The sequence below is a fragment of the Rana temporaria genome, chromosome 4 (genome assembly GCF_905171775.1).
Source record: "Rana temporaria chromosome 4, aRanTem1.1, whole genome shotgun sequence".
NCBI classification, from domain to species: Eukaryota; Metazoa; Chordata; class Amphibia; order Anura; family Ranidae; genus Rana; species Rana temporaria.
In genome coordinates, this window is record NC_053492.1 from 200,864,191 (window position 1) to 200,883,793 (window position 19,603).

Below are 19,603 nucleotides of genomic sequence, written 5' to 3' on the forward strand. Positions count from 1 at the left end.
GTCAAACATAGCCCTCCTCTTAGTACGATCTTTTATACCTCCAATGTTCCATGATAATATCAAAATTTCACTTGACATAATCCATCTACAGTACAGACCAAAAGTTTGGACACCTTCTCATTCAAAGAGTTTTCTTTATTTTCATGACTGAAAATTGTAGATTCACACTGAAGGCATCAAAACTAAATATAAAAATTAAATATATTTCATATTCTAGGTTCTTCAAAGTAGCCACCTTTTGCTTTGATTACTGCTTGGCACACTTGGCATTCTCTTGATGAGCTTCAAGATGTAGTCACCTGGTGCAGTACCCCATCACTCTCCTTCTTGGTCAAATAGCCCTTACACAGCCTGGAGGTGTGTTTGGGGTCATTGTCCTGTTGAAAAATAAATGGTCCAACTAAACGCAAACCGGATGGAATAGCATGCCGCTGCAAGATGCTGTGGTAGCCATGCTGGTTCAGTATGCTTTCAATTTTGATTAAATCCCCAACAGTGTCACCAGCAAAGCACCATCACACCTCCTCCATGCTTCAGGGTGGGAACCAGGCATGTAGAGTCCATCCGTTCACCTTTTCTGCGTCGCACAAAGACACGGGGGTTGGAACCAAAGATCTCAAGTTTGGACTCATCAGACCAAAGCACAGATTTTCACTGGTCCAATGTCCATTCCTTGTGTTCTTTAGCCCAAACAAACAAGTCTATTCTGCTTGTTGCCTTTCTTTAGCAGTGGTTTCCTAGCAGATATTCTACCATGAAGGCCTGATTCACACAGTCTCCTCTTACCAGTTCTAGAGATGTGTCTGCTGCAAAGGTGGCTACTTTGAAGAACCTAGAATATGAAATATATTTTCAGTTGTTTCACACTTTTTTGTTATGTATAATTCCACATGTGTTAATTCATAGTTTTGATGCCTTCAGTGTGAATCTACAATTTTCATAGTCATGAAAATAAAGAAAACTCTGATTGAGAAGGTGTGTCCAAACCTTTGGCCTGTACTGTATATAAACGCACACACATAAAAAAAAAAATTATAAAAATGCCATAAAAAAAAAAAAATCCCGCTATTTTGTAGACGCTATAACTTTTGCGCAAACCAATCTATAAACACTTACCGCGATTTTTTTACCAAAAATATGTAGAATAGGGTATCGGCCTTGTGACAAACCCTCTGTCCTCAAACAGATCTAGGTCTGCCGTCAATGCTTCCTCTGTCCAGATTCAGCACCGTCCAAGATTCTTTACCCCCCCCCCCCCCCCAGTCAACAGACTGCCACTCTGAGGTGGGCTAACAAACTGACTTTGTTATCACACATGGACACACATCACTTGAAATAACTTCCCTCCCACCCTTGGAAAACAGGGTGGGTTAAACTGTCCAATGACAATGGCCACACAGGTCAGGTGTGTTCAAACTTCTCACCAATAAACAGTCTTAGCAGGGGGGCGGTTGGAGGAATCCCCCCGCCCTCTTTCCTCACAGCAAACACACATATCCCATAATAGTTGAGGCATCAGACACAATCCCACCCCAAACCATCACAGCAAATAGTCCAACACAATATATACAGCATTGAGTCTGACTAGCACAGATCATAGTGGGGTTCTCATTCACCCTGTGCCCCTATTAGAGACACAGGGTTATCTACACAGAAGAGGCGTCGGGGAAGCTGGACAAGGAGCCTCCAGAACTCTCCAGGGCAAGCAGAGTCCCACAAACCCCAAGTCACAGGCCTAAACGGAGGGAAAAAAAAAAAAAGTTTATACAATTGTAGTGCTACCCCCTCAGGATCTGCTGGTTAGATTTGGGATGACGTGTAACCTCTGAGTGGACGATGACGATGAGAGCAATGACGGAATGTCCAAACAGCAAGGTGTCGTTTTCTGTGCTTTTATTCTTGCCCAACACGGCAAACAGTAACTTGAGGTAGATGAGAAAAGATTGGTTAAAAAAGGAGAGAGTTGCTGACAAGTTGCTTGGATAATACAAAAGCAGTCCTGCTTCCAATAACACTTTGCTTCGTCGCCACTCCAGCCGGAGTGGGTGTAGTGTACCCGGACAGGCCTCTCACACAGACCTGGCAGCCAGGGTATCACTCGGAACTTGAGAAAATAAGTCTCTGCCACAGACTTAATAGAACTGATGGGTCAGTTCGGGACCTCTGCCACAGGCCACTTCTCCAGAACATAGATAGTGAGGTAAATCCTCCTTGGTAAATTGGTGCCCGAATCTCCCTCAGGTAGTCTTTCAAATGGTCACCGACTGACAGGTTGCCATCAAACAAACTGTCAATGTCCGATCACCTCGATCCCCGGTGGATTGTCTAGGCCCTGTTGGATCGCCTGCCTCTGGGCTCACCTCAGACTGACTCCCCACCGAACAGCACAACTCGCTTGGGATCTTCTTTAGAAATTTGGGGACCCAGTAGATGACTGGGGCCCCGCCACAGCTTCAGTTGCTCTGGGCCATCATAGTCCCGGAACCAAGGACACCGTGTAGCATGTGTGCCCTGGCCTGGTAGGCCATATTGCCAGAGCCCATGATGTGCGCACACCCTGAAGGCAAGAGGCGCTTCAGACTGAACTCCACTACTGCCACCTGTCGCCCAGAGATGGAAAGGTATCTCTGGAACACAGAATGATCTGGCAGTACAGTAAAAAAATAAAGATTTTTTCAAAAATTTTCGCTTAATTTTTGTTTATAGCGCAAAAAAAAAACCACACACAAATTTTGTTTGGGAGCCACGTCGCACTGTCAGTTAAAGCAACGCAGTGCCGAATCACAAAAAGTGGCCTGGTCTTTAACCACTTAAGCCCAGGACCATTACGCTGGTCAAATGACCTTCTGCTGAAGGACTCCTCAGCCCAACCTTGTCTGTCAACATCCAAAGAAAGATTAAAGTTAACTTTTCAGGAAGTTTTATATAAAACCCCGCTACGTGATTCGGTATGTAAAGAACACATAGCTCCTCCTGATTAAAATTAAGGTCCTCCCATTTCAGATGTAGCGGTTTTGAGTCCTCTCTGAAAAAGCGCAGACTCCTCATACCTCTCCATCCTGCCGTTTATAGGACAGGCTAAATATCACTTTACCACACCCACAGCATCTGTTCTGGGCTATTCAAACTGCCTGGGCAGCGAGACCTCTCGTGGTTCCAGCTAGTCTTCGTAGTGGCCTTTTTGGGCCAATTATTAAAATGTAAAATTGCATAGGGATTTTCTAAAAAAATTCTAGAAAGGTGAACAGGTTAAGCTCCCTCAAACCTTTGACTGCTTAATCAACCTTTTAAAATCTACCTGCCAGTCTTCACACTCCAACATTGGTCACCGCCTAAGCCAGAGTTTTCCTTCCTCCAGAAAAAGTACCAGTTACACTTACCGGTAACGGATTTTATAGGAAATCTTATAGGACAGCACACCTGAGACGGTCCCACCTGAGAGGAAACACAATCAACAATAGAGTTTAAAAGGCCCCACCCTTCCCTCTGCCCCTCAGTTATGACAAAGTATAGACCCACACCGGTGTCAGAGGGTACCTTCTGTGAACACAAACATCACCAACATTTAAGGGTGGGAAGTAGGCCTGCCGTCCTGGAAGATTTCCTAGAAAATCCGTTACCGGTACTTTTCTCCAGTCATCTTCCAGGATGGCACACCCGAGACGATGAGCAAGAAGTCCTGAGGGGATAACAGCTCCACTCTGTAGTGCCTCAGAAAAGTATTTTGGCTCATCCACGTTGCTGCTCTGCAGATCTGATCAATCGAAACGCCTGCCCTCTCTGCCCAGGAGGTTGCCAGAGATCTGGTTAAGTGAGCTTTAATGTGGGGTGGAACCTGTTTTCCTGACTTTTCGTAAGCTACTGCGATAGTTTGTTTAATCCACCTGGCTATCGTAGGCTTAGAAGCTTGAAGCCCTTTCTTTTGACCGGAGAAATTAATCAAATATTTTTGATCTAAATAGGCTAGAAGACACCTTCTAACATCTAATAAATGAAACCTTGCCTCCCATGTCATTTTTTGGGTTCTGACAAAAGGAGGGGAGAACAATCTCCTGTGAAAATCAGAGGTTACCTTCAGCAAATATAAAAGATCCAGTCGGAGGATTACCCTATCCTCCAGGAGCAACAAAAAAGGCTCTTTAATAGTCAGAGCTTGTAGGTCACTAACCCTTCTGGCTGTCGTAATTGCTAGAAGAAATGCCATCTTAAGTGAAAGGAACTTAACAGAAATTTGAGCCACCCGCTCAAAAGACTTGGTTAGAGCATCAAGTACCAGGGATAAATCCCAAGGAGGAAATCCGATTGTTTTTACCGGGGTTACCCTTTCCCTGGCTGTTAGAAATCTTATCAGTGGATTCAGGGCCAGTCTTTGGTCAAAGAAAACCGATAAGGCTGCCACCTGAACCCTGAGTGTACCCACTGCTAAGCCCTGGTCAACTCCCTCTTGGAGGAAATCCAGGACCATGGGAACGGTTCTCCAAGTCCCCCAGGATCTCCTGGGTCAGATCGATCAGTCTGCTGGACCTCGTTCCCCCCTGATGGTTTAGGTATGACACAGCTACTGCGTTGTCCGAGAGATCTGCATTTCCCTTCCTTGTACCTGGTCTTTAAAAAAAAAAAAAAAAAAAAACTTTAGAGCTTTTCCGACCACCAACAGCTCCCTGAAATTGGAAGAGGCTTGGCTCTGTTCTCGGTCCCAAGGACCCTGGGCGAAAAGATCTCCTATATGAGCTCCCCAGGCACTTGCGTCTGTAGTCAGAATCAATGGATTCTGTTGGGACCAGGACCGACCTGCTGACAGGTTGTCTGCGTTGAGCCACCAGTCTAGGGAGTGCTTTGCCTTCACTGAAAGGGACACTGTTAGGTCCAGGGATTCCTTTTTTCCGTCCCAGAAGGAGAGAAGGAATCCCTGGAGTTTCCGGGAATGGAGTTGGGCCCAGTGAACTGCTGAGATGCAGGATGACATGAGTCCCAGCACTCTCATCATAGTCCTTAGAGAGACCCCTCTGGTACCAAGCAAGGCAGAGAATGCTCTTTGCACTTTGGTGATCTTTTCCTCTGGTAGACAGATCTTCTGGTTCACCGAGTCCACCCGGTACCCTAGAAACACCTTGGACTGTGCAGGGTCTAGGGATGATTTCTTTGCCGATTAGCCACCCCAGATACTCTAGTGTGGACAGCACCTTGTCTCGGTCTGTCTGGAGTTGTTCCAAGGCCGGACTGAAAAATCAGCATATCGTCCAAATATGGGATCAAGGCTATCCCCTGGAGGTGTAGAAATGACACCACCTTGGCCAGAACCTTGGTAAAAATTCTTGAACTGGCCGCTAGGCCAAAAGGGGAGAGCCCTAAACTGCCCGTGTCGGACGCCCTGCTTAGTCTGCACTGCAAACCTCAGGAACTTCTGATGTTTCGGGGAAATGGGAACATGCAGGCAAGCATCCTTTATGTCCAATGTTTTCATGAAGACTCCTTCCTGAAGGTGTCTTGACCGTGTAGATGCTCTCCATCCTGAACTTTTTGTAAACCAGGTGTTTGTTTAGTTTTCGTGGATTTATCAGTCAGAATTTTCCGGATGGTTTTGGTACCACAAATATGTGGGAATAAAACCCCTGGCCAATTTGATCTACTGGGACAGGAATGATCACCTGCTGTTCCGCTAGTTCCCGGACACTCTCCAATAGGCCCCCTGCTTTTAATGGGTCTTTGGAGAGGTGGGTCAGGATAACATTTGGTGGAGGGGGAGACAAGAATTACAACTTGTACCCTTCCTTTATCAGACTCAGGATATAAGGACTCTGCAAGATACTTTCCCACTGAGGGAGAAACCACAAGAGACTTCTGCCAACCTTTTTATGTTGGCGTCATTTAGAATCTTTGTTGGAAGTAGAAGCTCCAAAAAAAAAAAAAAAACCCCACTTTTTCCTTGCCTTTACAAAATCCCCACTTTTTCTTTGGCTCCTTCTTTCCCTGAAAACGTTTTTTAAAAGGGGGACCTCGAAAAAATGTCCTCCTTTTATATTTTTTGGACTTAGCAGGGAACTTTTTTCCCCCTTCTCTGTGGAACGAGACAGTACCTGCTCCAAATCAGAACCAAAGAGCAGGGATCCTTCAAAAAGGAATCCCGCAAAGGCGAGACTTGGACTTGAAAGCTCTATCCCATGTCTTTACCCAAAGGGCCCTTCTGGCAGAATTTAGAAGAGCTGCCAACACCGGGTCCAATGCTACCAGCATTCTTAGGTGTGCAAAGAACAAAAGAAGCTCCCCATCTCCCTGAGGATGTATCTATAGGGAAGCCTCCCTGGTCTCAAGCCAAAGCTATAATCTGACCCTGCAGTCCCCACTGACTGCTCCCAAGTCAGAAAGCACCAGGGAGGAAGACCTTGGTCCCAGACCTTAGTCTATTTATTAAAAACAACAAATCCTGAAGTATAGCGGTATTTCTGATTCTGTCATCTCCACCTTACTCTGAGCAAAAAAAGTCTACGATAGCACATAGCTTCCTGTCCTTGCATCAGGCAAAGGCAAGCCTTCTGAGGTCGCAGCAAATACTCTTGTTTATTGTAGCCTTTCTGCAGTCTAGTCTTGACCAGTGATCGCTCTTTTTGAAAATACATTTTTTTCTTATTACACAGTGCCAAAGCAGGCTTGTGACCAAGACTTTCTTCCATACCCCAGGTGGTCTCCCTTCAACCTCAATAAGGATATTATCCCCCCCCCCTCTGTCCTTCGCCATATAATGCCAAGAACATTTTTCTACACCGTTTGGATTTTGTCAGGGCTCACCTGGCAGCCATAGCTTCTGTTCACAAAACAAAGTACCTTTTTGTCTTACCTACAGGCCCTTGAAGAGGACATCCTACCTCTAGCTCCACTGCCAAATAGATCAGACAATGCATTTTCAGGGCCTACATCCTTAAGAAAAGCATTCCTCCTTTCCCTGTCAGCGCTCACTACACCAAAATTAGTTGGGGTCTCCTAATCTTTTTAGCATCAAGCATATGTGTCCCAGATTAGCAAGGCCACCACATACTCCTCTGTTCACATGTTCTGCAAGCTCTACCAGATGGATGTTCAGGCTTTGCCTGATGTAAGCTTCAACCTCACAGTGCTTTAAGCTTTCATCGGCTAGTTTTTGGGTTCATATTTAATGTTTTTTTTTGTGGAACTGCTAGCTGTTCTGTTTGCCATGTTGTTAACCTCAGTTTACTGTTTGGGGACATCCCTTAGTCAATACAATCCTCCACTGTACAATATAGGAGGAATGTCTGACTTGTAAATGTTGGGAGTTTAGTATTGCTTGCATAAAACGGGAGTCTCAGAGTGGGTGGGGTTATAAAAGCTTACAGTAGGGGTGGTCCTAGGGAAGTTTTTTGTCCATTCACCTGAAGGCAACTTCCATATAACCTATGGTCTATGAATACAAGTGCTGTGTCCTGAACAGTACACCAAGATATGGAATGTACAAGTCAAAATACAGATTTTTTTTTTAATTGACGACACATGCTGTAAAAATATTGACAGTTGGTAACCATGACCTTATCAAACCATTGTTTGTATCCGTTTAGACATAGGCTGCAATAATTTTATATATATATATATATATATATATATATATATATATATATATATATATATATATATATATATATATATATATTTTAAGGGATTGTAAAGTAAAAATGTTTTTCCCTTTAATAGCTTCCTTTAACTTAGTGCAGTACTCCTTCACTTACCTCATCCTTAGATTTTGCTTTTAAATGCGCTTATTTCTTCTGAGAAATGCTCACTTCCCATTCTTCTGTCTGTAACTCACCACCGTAATGCAAGGCTTTATTCCTGGTGTGGAGAAAGTCTCTTGAGGGGGGGGGGGGCGAGCAGGAGTGTCAGGACGCCCATCAACACACAGCTCCTTTCTCTATCTGCAAAGTAGAGAGTGTCCTGACTTGCCTGCTCGCCCCCTCAAGAGGCTTTCTCCACACCAGGAAGAAAGCCTTGCATTACGGTGGCGAGTTACAGACAGAACAGGAAGTGAGCATTTCTCAGAATAAGGACATTTAAAAGCAAAATCGAAGGATGAGGTAAGCGAAGGAGGACTGCAGTAAAGTAAAGGAAGCTATTTAGGGGGGGGGGGGGGGGAGGTTTTCCTTTACAACCCCCTTTAAGGACAAACTACAATACTTTACAGGGTTTATGTTCCAGAGAGAGACTGTTTATAAGCAAACAAAATCAACATAGTCCTTAGAACAATCCTGTAGCTGCCTAAACTATTCTACAGAATGTTTTATAGTTTGAGATATAGAAGCTCACACCTACCGGCCTTTTTTTCAGCCATATATCAGTCAAATTAAGACCATCTATTCGAACAGCTCGACTTGATGTACTGGTTGGGTATTCTGGGTCCGGTGTCCCCTTGGCATTCATATAGACTCGTCCACCTCCCAGAATCACCTGCCGATAACAGAAATACTCTAAGAGGTTGGAAAAGTTGAACAACCCATCCATCTTAACTAAATTTCCTGTTTAGAATTACATCAATGTCTGTGTTGTACACAAGCTGGTATGCAATATCCTTGCAGCCACTATTAACCATATTTGAAGTCATCTCATTGTCCGAGTACCAATCCCGATTGGCACTGTGAGCATAGGATGCAGCTGGAGAGGCATGCTGGACACGCGTGGTTGTCACAATACCCACTGACATACCTGCAAAACATTGCAATAAGAAACACATATTTCAAATTGTTCTGGGACTCTTTATCTGAATTATAAATATTCTACAGAGATGGACATTAAGTTGCAGTAGTGTAAATTTATGCACTCAGGAACTCAATTCAATATATAATTTAATTGAACATTTACACAGTTTCTCTCCCCCCCCGTAGGCCACGGAACTGGAAGAACCATCCTGCTAGCACAGGCTGAAAAAGTCCTGTGTATATTTTTTCCATGTCATTGAAGTTGAGATCAGAATGTCAAGTCATGTGCCCAATAGCAGGCAACCTATATTTATATTCTCTATTACATTGAGCAACTGGTCCTTTAAGCTGTTACACATTTACTGCCATTGCTGGGGTTTCACGTTAACATTTGTTGTATGTTTACACTTTGTGATAAAATAGCATAACAAACATGTATGTTTACAACTCACCTGCTAGTTTAGCTCTATGAAGGATAGAGGTCACCTCATTTCCATTGGCAGTAGTGCAGACTCCATATTTAGCAGCGGCGCTCACTCCCAGAGTCCCAGAATTGGCTTTAACTCCACATAAGTAGGCAGTTCCTGTGCCAGCACTGTCTGGAACCTGTGCATCTACATTGTACACCTACATAGCAATGAAGACATCTTGATCAGTACCGAATGTATGAAACTCCTACAAGGATTAAGTCTTTGAATGGAATTGCCTTTAAGGTATACAGACAGTTTAAGTTGGAGAAAAGGTGTGGTGGAAACCAGGGAAAAATACAATGAAATGTACTGTGAAAGTAAAATGCTAGGGACCGATTTTAGGAGGAGCCATCAACCTCAGTACTGTGTGAGCAGGGACAGCTAAGTGAGGATCTCTGTTATGCAACTGACCTTCCCTATATGCGATCACATTGCAGGGCATGGTGTGAGTGCAACTGGGTTTCTATTACACATATGTTGTTCCCAGTTCATTTATTTGCTCAAAGAGTTGTCACTCTTCTTTTTGAGCAACACGGGTATATGAAGGATTGAAAGCAATCCATCACATCATTGGAGACTCTAATCCTGATCATCTGGATATCTTTGTCCTCCTGATTTCCATTTTCACCAAGGAGTGGTGTCTGACTTTGTTTCTTAAACATTAATAGATATTTGGAAAGCACTTACATTTATTTTCGGAACCACTTTATTCATTTTAGTGGAGGTTCACTGGATATTAACCACTTAAGACCCAAACCATTATGCAGGTTAAGGACCTTGCCCCTTTTTGCGATTCGGCACCGTCGCTTTAACTGACAATTGCGGACATGGCTCCTAAACAAAATTGGCATCCCCCCCCCCCCACAAATAGAGCTTTCTTTTGGTGGCATTTGATCACCTCTGTGGTTTTTATTTTTTGGGCTATAAACAAAAATAGAGCGACAATTTTGAAAAATGCTATATTTTTTACTTTGTTATAATAAATATCCCCAAAAAAAAAAAAATTCTCTCCTCAGTTTAGGCCGATACGTATTCTACCTATTTTTGGTAAATAAAAAAAAAAAAATGCAATAAGTGTTTATCAATTGGTTTGTGCAAAATTTATAGCGTTTACAAAATAAAGGATAGTTTTATTGCATATTTTTCGTGACTGCGACATTATGGCGGACACATCGGACAATTTTTTTTTTTTTATAAATCTTTAGATTTTCTTTTTTTTCCTCCCTTCCTTTCTCATATATAAATATACATTTCACATTTCCATTGATTAAAATCACATTAATACAGACATTCCATTGCATACTTCACATCTCATTCCCATTTACCTCTTTATCTCTTTCTTCCATTGCTATAGTTCCTTTCACTTCCTACCCTGAAGCGGTTGTCACATTTTCTATCCAGTTTGCCCATATTTTCTTATACTTTTCACCATTTCCTCTGTTATAGTATGTCTCTTTATACAGTGACAGATTATTTATCAAGTTTTTCCATTGCGCCAGAGGGGGCTTCCACTTTTTTCACTATTTAACACTATGACCTTTCTTGCGTAAAAGAGCAGCAAACCCACCTGTATTCTTTTTTCTCTGGGGGCCATAGTTTCCTCTACAAGTCCTAACAAGCAGGTCCCTGCCTCCAGGTCAAGTTGGACCAACGTCACTGCCTCAATTACTCTCAGGACCTCTCTCCAGAACCACCTTATCTTTGGACAGGTCCAGAATATGCGTATAAAGTTCCCTGGAATGCCTGCGCATCTCCAACAATTTTGAGGATTTGATGGAAATATTTTAGACAGTTTATACGGTGTATAGCAAGTAGCTCCTATGTGTTATTTTAAATTGGATTAATTTGTCTCGAAGTGAGACCAAGATCTGAAATGGGAATTTGTATATCTCCCCCCAATTTTCTGATGACAATTTTGGGATATCCCTCAGCCAACATTCACATCATTTATTCATATCTGGTGTTCTGTTTTTACTAAATGGTGTAAAGTTGTACCAGTTGTTCTAGGCCTGTTTCTATTAGCTGTGGGATGCCATCAGGAAATTGTGCTACCAGGGCATGGACCAACTGCAGATGTCTAAAAATAATTTTCCGGTACATTCCATTTTTCTCCAAATGATATTTTTCCCCTATTACTTGTGATATTTTGTTTTACTTCAAATTTTGTCCATGCTCCAGGGTCCAAGTTAAAATGTGCCAATTTGGGATTTCTCCAAAGACTGGACCACTGCTGCCTCCACCATTGTAGCAGGATCATATCTATCTGAATTCAACCATCGCCTTATTGTCACCATCTGAGTTGCAAGATATTATTTATATAGGTCTGGAAATGCTAATCCCCCCCCCCCCCTCTTCCACTGGACGCATAAGTGTTTTTAATTTTATTCTAGCCATTTTATTTTGCCATATGAATGAGGATAAGACACTATGCAGCTGTGTAAAAAAAAAACTTTGGCAACCATTGTGGTGAGTTTCTGAACAAGTATAGCAGCCTGGGAAGAATCTTAATTTTTATTAAATTTATACATCCCAGAAGAGACAGCGGAAGCGTTTCCCATATCTTTAGTTTTTTCTTATATTACTGCAGCACTGGGTCTAGGTTTAACTTTTTGAATTCCTCAGCCTGGCGTGATATTATACCCAAATATTTAAACTCTGTTACCCATTTCAGTGGAAGATTTGGGGCCGCCATATCCTGCGCACCTTGATCAATAGCAAATAACAGTGATTTATCCCAGATTACTTTAAGTCCTGTAAAACCTGAAAAGACATTCAGTAGCTCCCTTCAATGATGGACCTGTGCCCCTTAGAAAAAGCAGCATATCACCGGCATACAGGGCTACCCTTTCCTCCAGCCCCCCTACTCGGAGTCCCTGGATGTCTTGTGAGGTTCTTAGAGCCTCTGCCACTGGCTCTATTGCTACTGCAAAGAGTGCTGGGGAGAGAGGGCAGCCCTGTCTTGTGCCTCTTGTACAGCTGAAAAAAAAAAAAAAAAAGGATGACCGGTTTTCTATATATTGCTTGTACCCATTTAATAAATGTTACTGGAAACCCCATTCTTCTAAGTATCTCCCATAAAAAAGGGCATTCGATCGTATCGAAGGCCTTCTCTATATCTAGGGAGGCTACCGTTCTTGTTTCCTCACAATTATGATGGGCATGTATATTTGTAAATAGTCTGCGTAATTGGACAATTTTGACACATTTTTGGGACCATTGTCATTTTCACAGCGAAAAGTGCTATAAAAATGTACGGATTACTGTGAAAATGACAATTGCAGTTTAGGCGTTGACCACTAGGGTGCACAGTAGGGGTTAAGTGTAACTTTTTTGTTAACCTATCTGCAGCCTTAATAAAGGCTTGTAGCGTTGTCAATTTTTTTTCAATGTGTACACTTACCTGTCTTCAGCTGCACTTCCGGGTCTTCTTTGTGGGGAGTGGGTGTGCTGCTCCCCCCCCCCCCCCTAGTCTATGGCTTATATGGTCTAGTTCTAAATCTAGACCTGTTCACACTCACCTTGGAGAGAGCCACATATGGGAACCTTTCCATTTCCAAAACATTCTCTTCTCCAGGTTGCCCAGCCAGCTGTCCCTTGTATATACGAGCTGCTGTAATTGTGGCCACGCCCATTCCTGAAATAAAGAACAGAAGTCCCCATGTTGTATTACTGTTACTTAGCATCTCAAAAGGGATAGAGGATTTGTAAACACCTAACAATAACTGGTGCTCAGTTGCTTATTTTCATCTGAATCTTCAATGAAAAGGGTTTTCTAGCATGAACGACCCATTCTTGCTGACCCGAAATGTAAAACACTGCACTTCTTCTCACTCAGGGGCTCTGTGAGAACAGGGCACATAGAAAACAATTGTCTAGCACAGAAAAAAAATTAGACTTGAGCTCTGTGGCTGTCTGTTATGCAAAGACAATGGTGAATAGTACACGTTGAGATTATGGAGGCTCTATGCACTGCCTGACCCATGGGTAGGCCAGAGGTCTGCATATGGAATCTGCCAATATATTTGGGAATTTAAGAGAAGAAGTGCAAAGGGGGTCACATATGCAGGAGGTGAATTTAAATTTAAGTTATCCTTTACAGATATTGTGACAAACAGTCCCTTTGGATCTAGAGCAGGGATATGCAATTAGCGGACCTCCAGCTGTTGCAAAACTACAAGTCCCATCATGCTTCTGCCTCAGAGTCTTGCTATGCCTCATGGGATTTGTAGTTCTGCAACATCTGGAGGTCCGCTAATTGCATATCCCCGATCTAGAGCATTGCCATGGATAGGGTCTACTGGTTCACTAGACCATGGAGTTTTATGAGCCAAGATAGTGGTAGTGGCAAGGCAGATGTGTAGTAGTAAGCAGGGTGTTAGACACTGGCCACACAATTTTCACAACTGGGGCATAGTTTAGGTCTTCAAAGGACGAGCAGTGTTTTGTGTATCAAATAGAGACACTGCTTGAAGGCTATGCGGGTATAGTCTGCAGGTCTTAGCAAACCAAAAATCTCACAGCCAACCAAGAGGCTGAATATTTTGTTTTTTATTGGACTGTGCTGACAAAGACCCTTTACAAGGCAATCTTTGTTTTGTGTTTGATGCAATATACCTTAGGATAGGGTGACCAGACATCCCTTTTTCTGGGGACAGCCCCCGGACCAAATCTGTCCCTGGTTTTGTCCTCGGATTGTATTTGAACAGGGGCTGGGGCAATTTCAAAGACAGTCAATGCAGAATTAAAGAACAAATTCTGAGTTACACACCACCGCTTCTACAAGCTTAGGGGGGGGTGTGTATTTCTTTCCACTATCTGTTCCCCTTTATGATGATCATGTGCTGGTCAGAGCAGAGAGAATATTTCTTCTTCAGTTTCGGGGGAATGCCCATTCAGCTCCGCCCATATGTTCTTCTGCCTTGGCTCAAGTCCCGGCCAGCCACCTGCCCACTTATCTCTTTGCCTTCCCTGGCGGAGTGATCTTCCTCCGCTCCCCACCCAGTAGTAGCTGGGGCCCAGAGAGTAAGACTAGACAGGCTGTGAGGCAGGCGGCGGGGCGACAGGCAGAGAGCTGCCGATTGCCACCATTACTAGTGTAAAAAAAAAAAAAAAAAAAAAAAGTCTCCTTACCTTAGGACATCCAGACTATCTCTTGCAAGCTACATGTTTGTATCCTACATTAATTGTAGGGGTCAGCTTCACTTTCAATCGTTTTTTTTTTTTTATTATTGAAATGTCAGCAAAGGCATTGTAAAAAAGGTACAGGTAAAACATGTTCATTACATCAGGTGGAGAAATAGACATGACACAATGTACCGTATTTATTGGGGTATAGCGCGCACCCCTAAAGTTGCAGCGGATTCCTGTGGAAGAAAGTTTTTTTGTACTTACAGTTTTGGTGTCTTGTGCGGCGGCCATCGGCGGCCTCGTCGGGACCGGCGTCAGTCTGCGGCTTCGGGTGTCCTCTTCGTCGGGTCCGGCGTCCTTCTGCGGCGTCCTCGCGTCCTCCCCGCGCCGAGTTTGAATACTGCGCCGACATATACAGAGCGCAGTACACTCGTGTATTGTCGGGCAGGCTTGGCAACTCTCGCGCTGACGTCCTGTACGTCCAGGACGTGAGCGCGGAAGGAGCAGAGACTGCCCGACTATACTGCGCTCGGTATATGTCGGCGCAGTATTCAAACTCGGTGCGATTTTGCCCTGATTTTCAGGGCAAAAAAGTGCGCGGTATACGCCGATAAATACGGTATATAGAAGATAAGGTCTTATGTACCTTCAATGGGCCTTCTATGACATTTAGCAGTTCTCTGAGGGAGAATAGGACGCCTCACTCCCAACCTACTCAAGGGATCCATCTGTGTCGGGAAGAGAGGGTAGCTCCTCTCGGACAGAGGCTGCTGGGGTCAGCTTCAAAGGGCAAAGGTGCAACTCACTCTGCCAATACCTGCTTTTTATGAGCCTGCACCCACTCTGAACAATCCAGCATACCTCTGGTACCTCACTCCCAGTAACAAAATGGAGTCCCGCCCAGCACATAAAGAGCACGCATTAGGGTCTGCGCTAACTCACTTCCCGTACCTCATGACCAGGCCATAGATCTGATGCAGGTTCAGATCCAATTGCTATTGGATACCAACCTCTGACCCCCTCTCTGGTGGAGGACCTTACCAGGTACCATGCCCAATGACTGGTTACTTGGTGTTTTGAACAGTAAATGGAGCTTTACTGGAGATACTTTGACATTACTGTCCAATATGAACAATGTACAATTCCTAACCCCAACTACAGTTGTGTGACTTCCCAGGCATACAGTAAGGGGAAAAAAAAGTATTTGATTCCCTGCTGATTTTGTAGATTTGACCAATAAATGATAAGCCTATATATTTAACAGTAGGTTTATTTTGACAGACAGAACAAAAAAAAAAAAAAATGCAAATCAATTTTTGAATTTAACGAGTGAAATAAGTATTTGACCCCTTAGCAAAACATGACTAAGTACTTGGTGGCAAAACTCTTGTTGGCAATCACAGAGGTCAGACATTTCTTGTAGTTGGCCACCAGGTTTGCACTCCCCTTTGCAGATCCTCTCCAAGTCATTAAGGTTTTGAGGCTGATGTTTTGGTAACTCGAACCTTCAGCTCCCTCCACATATTTTTTTATAGGATTAAGGTTAGGCCACTCTAGGACCTTAATGCGCTTCTTCTTGAGACACTCCTTTGTTGCCTTGGCTGTGCGTTTTGGGTCATTATCATGCTGCAATATTCCTCCATTTTCAATGCCCTGGCTGAGGGAAGGAGGTTCTCAACCAAGATTTAACAGTACATGGTCCCATCATCTCTTTGATGCAGTGAAGTTGTTTCCACCTCCATGTTTGAGGGTGGGGATGGTGTTCTTGGGATCATAGGCAGCATTCCTCCTCCTTCAAACACAGCGAGTTGGGTTGATGCCAAAGAGCTCAATTTTGGTCTCATCTGACCACAACACTTTCACCCAGTTCCCTTCTGAATCATTGATATTCATTAGCAAATGTCAGACAGGCCTGTACATGTGCTTTGAGCAGGGGGACCTTGCAGGAGCTGCAGGATTTCAGTCACTCATTGCATAGTTTTACCAATTGTTTTCTTGGCGACTATGGTCCCAGCTGCCTTGAGATCATGGACAAGATTCTCCGTGTAGTTCTGGGCCGATTCCTCACCATTCTCATGATCATTGAAACTCCACGAGGTGAGATCATTCGTGGAGCCCCACAACGAGGGAGATTGACAGTTATTTTGTGTTTCTTCCATTTACAAATATTTGTCTTGTAGCCCATTCCAGCCTTGGGCAAGTCTATAATCTTGTACCAGATATCATTGTACAGCTCTTTGGTTTTGGCCATGCTGAAGAGATTGGGATCCGATTCATTGCTTCTGTGGACAGGTGTCTTTTATACAGGTAACAAGCTGAGATTAGGAGCACTCCCTTCAAGAGAATGCGCCTAATCTCAGCTCGTTACCTTTATAGAAGACACCTGGGAGCCAGAAAGCTTGCGGATTGATAGGAGATCAAATATTTATTTCACTCATTAAAATGCAAATCGATTTATAACTTTTTTAAAATGCATTTTTCTGGATATTTGTTGATATTCTGTCTCTCATTGTTACAATAAACCTACCATTAAAATGATAGACTGATCATTTGTCAGTGAGCAAACATACAAAATCAGCAGGGGATCAAATATTTGTTTCCCCTCACTATACCTCCATGATGTGATAGTCCAGGCTGGTATTCTCCATGGCATGAATGTCCCCTGGAAACCCTGGTGCATTTAGCAGACTTCAAAGCACAGCACTCCCAGTACCAACAGTGGGAACAGAACTGACCAAGAGCCCTGGACCTCAGCCTTCCCCTTTTTTTATATCACAGGTGGGCTGGCAGGGACCCAAAAGCCCAGGAAGAACTAAGCACACATAGCGTAAACCTTTTCCCCAGTTTGGGCCAGCTGCTAACTCACTGAACCAGTATAGACACAACCCGATTACAAGTGTGCATGCTAGACCAGGAAGCCTGGTCACCTGGGTCCATACTCGGGCTCATGGAACCTAAACAATTGAACCAGCACAGAAAGGGTATTTGTATACCGCGACTACATGAAGTGCCCCGTAATCTGTATCTCAATCCATAAAATGTAAAGTGTTACTAACCCCCAGGATCCTGCATTCACTATATCATACATACCAAACTGAGCATGTGAAGAGTGCCTCCTGGGGCTCTGTTCTATCAGCAGATGGATTAAGTAAAATAAGGGGGGCCAAAACCCGATGGGAACCTGATTTGGGCGACGTGTCGGCTGAGGACTGGGAGAAGGCTCTCACCAATTGCAGAACCGTCTCTCCCAAGCTCTCTGACCATCTCACTCACCTATACATCCTCCACCGATCATACCTGATGCCCTACCGCATTTCCAGGTACAGACCTGGCCACAATCCCAACTGCGACCACCCCAACACCAACTTCTACCATCTCCTCTGGACATGCCCCTGCATATAGGGGTTCTGACCCCAGGTGGTCCAGTTCCTCCACGACCGCATGGGTTCCCCACTGTCCCTCTGCCCCCGTCAGTGCGTGATGGGGCTTCTCTAACTCTCTGAGGCTGAAAAGTACCTGAATATATTCCTACAGGAAACGTTATTACTTGCTAGGCATCAGATAGCCAAGATATGGATGAGGGGACCCCCTCCCATGCTGCAACAGTGGATCAGAGCTGTTAACATTACCCTTCCTTTCAAAAAAACTACTCTATGTCCACAGGGGGTGCCCAGACAAATACCATAAAATATGGGACAGATGGCTGGGGAATGCCTCCACTTGTGATGCAGGGGTTTAGCCGTTCTCCTTCATCGTGGCCCCCCTTTTGGGCTTGACACCACCTTGTCCTCCATTAAAAATGTACCTGTACTGCTTTTTCTTGCCATACCTGTATGCAAGTCAATAGGTCCTATCTGCAAATGTAGTGCATGTTGCACTTGATATCCGTTTGTGTATGTATTTTCTATGCTCAATAAACGTTTTGATAAAAAAAAAAAAAAAAAAAAAAAGAAGGGGGGGGCTGAGAAGACAGGATCAAACAGCCTTTTTACACAATGCAGAGGATTAACCCCTTAGGCTCCAGTTAGTCTGACAAGCATGCTTTACTGCATATACAGACTGATTTTATGGTTGTGGGTTTAGTAGCACCAAGTCGTCACTGGGGTGAACAGTGTGTGGTTTGTTAGAGAAACTGCATGCAGGCTCTGCTGTAACCAACACTTCCTTGTGTATTGAGCTACTGGGTCTTAGTGGTACCTCTTGTTGGACTTTAAAATCACTATTGTGGCCTGCAATGACAGAGGTTAGAAGGAAGCAGTGAGAGCTGCAGGGAAACCAGAAGATCAACATAGGCAGCAGGTAAGGCAAGTATTTACTTTTTTCAATCACAGGTAACATGGCTTTTACTAATAATTTCAGAACGGGGTCACTTTAAATAAGATATTAGCCACAAAAGGAGTGTGTTTTCTATTTAGCCAACTGTTAAGCCGCGTACACACAATCATTTTTCATGTCATGGGAAAAACGTTTTTCTCAACGTGATTTTTGTCAAGCCTGCCTTGCATACACATGATCGTGAAAAAAAGCAAGTTAGGCTTACCGGTAACTTGTTTTCCAGAAGTCTTTCAGGACAGCACCTCGAGATATTGGCTCCTCCCTCTCCACAGGAAACACCTTCAATCCAAGATCTTTAAAGGGAGGCTCCTCCCAGCACACATCAGTTGTCACCGAGAAACCTCCGGCCCCGGCTGGAACACATAAACACATAGGTTAGTCACAGCGTGGCACATTAATAATTACATATACGGGCGGGATGCTGCTGTCCTGAAAGACTTCTGGAAAACAAGTTACCGGTAAGCCTAACTTGCTTTTTCCCAGGGCGTCTTTCAGGACAGCACCTCGAGAGGATACCAGAGACTTACCACCCTAGGGCGGGACAACAGCTTGTAGGACCTTTCTGCCAAATGCTTGATCCTTGGCAGAAATAAGGTCCAACCTATAATGCCGTACAAAGGTGTTAAAGCTTGACCACGTCGCCGCCTTGCATATTTGGTCCGGGGTGGCACCAGCTCTCTCAGCCCATGAGGTTGCAAGCGCACGTGTAGAATGAGCACAAATCCCTTCTGGCGGCACTAACTCTGAATGCAAATAAGCCTCCCTGATAGCCAGATGGTTAAAATTAGCTATGGTGCCCCTTGAGGCCGGGTGGCCTTTTCTTTTGCCCCCAAATAAAATAAATAGTGACTCTGAACATCTGAAGGACTCTGTTATTTTGAGATAGCAAAGCCCTTCTCACATCCAACATGTGAAAAAAAGATTCTTTCTCCCCCACGGGGTTGGAACAAAAAGTGGGTAGCACAATCTCCT

The 19,603-nt window shown here is 43.9% G+C and overlaps 1 protein-coding gene across 1 annotated transcript in view; it reads right to left on the reverse strand.

Annotated features, from left to right (window-relative positions):
• Positions 1 to 19,603, reverse strand: part of LOC120936905 (alkaline phosphatase, tissue-nonspecific isozyme-like) — a 64,852-nt gene that overhangs the window by 36,646 nt on the left and 8,603 nt on the right. The window contains exons 2-5 of the mRNA XM_040349686.1: positions 12,688 to 12,803; positions 9,152 to 9,326; positions 8,534 to 8,706; positions 8,317 to 8,451 (exon numbers count right to left, since the gene is read on the reverse strand). Of these exons, the coding sequence (XP_040205620.1) occupies positions 8,317 to 8,451; positions 8,534 to 8,706; positions 9,152 to 9,326; positions 12,688 to 12,803 (599 nt within the window). The remainder of the gene's footprint in view (positions 1 to 8,316; positions 8,452 to 8,533; positions 8,707 to 9,151; positions 9,327 to 12,687; positions 12,804 to 19,603) is intronic.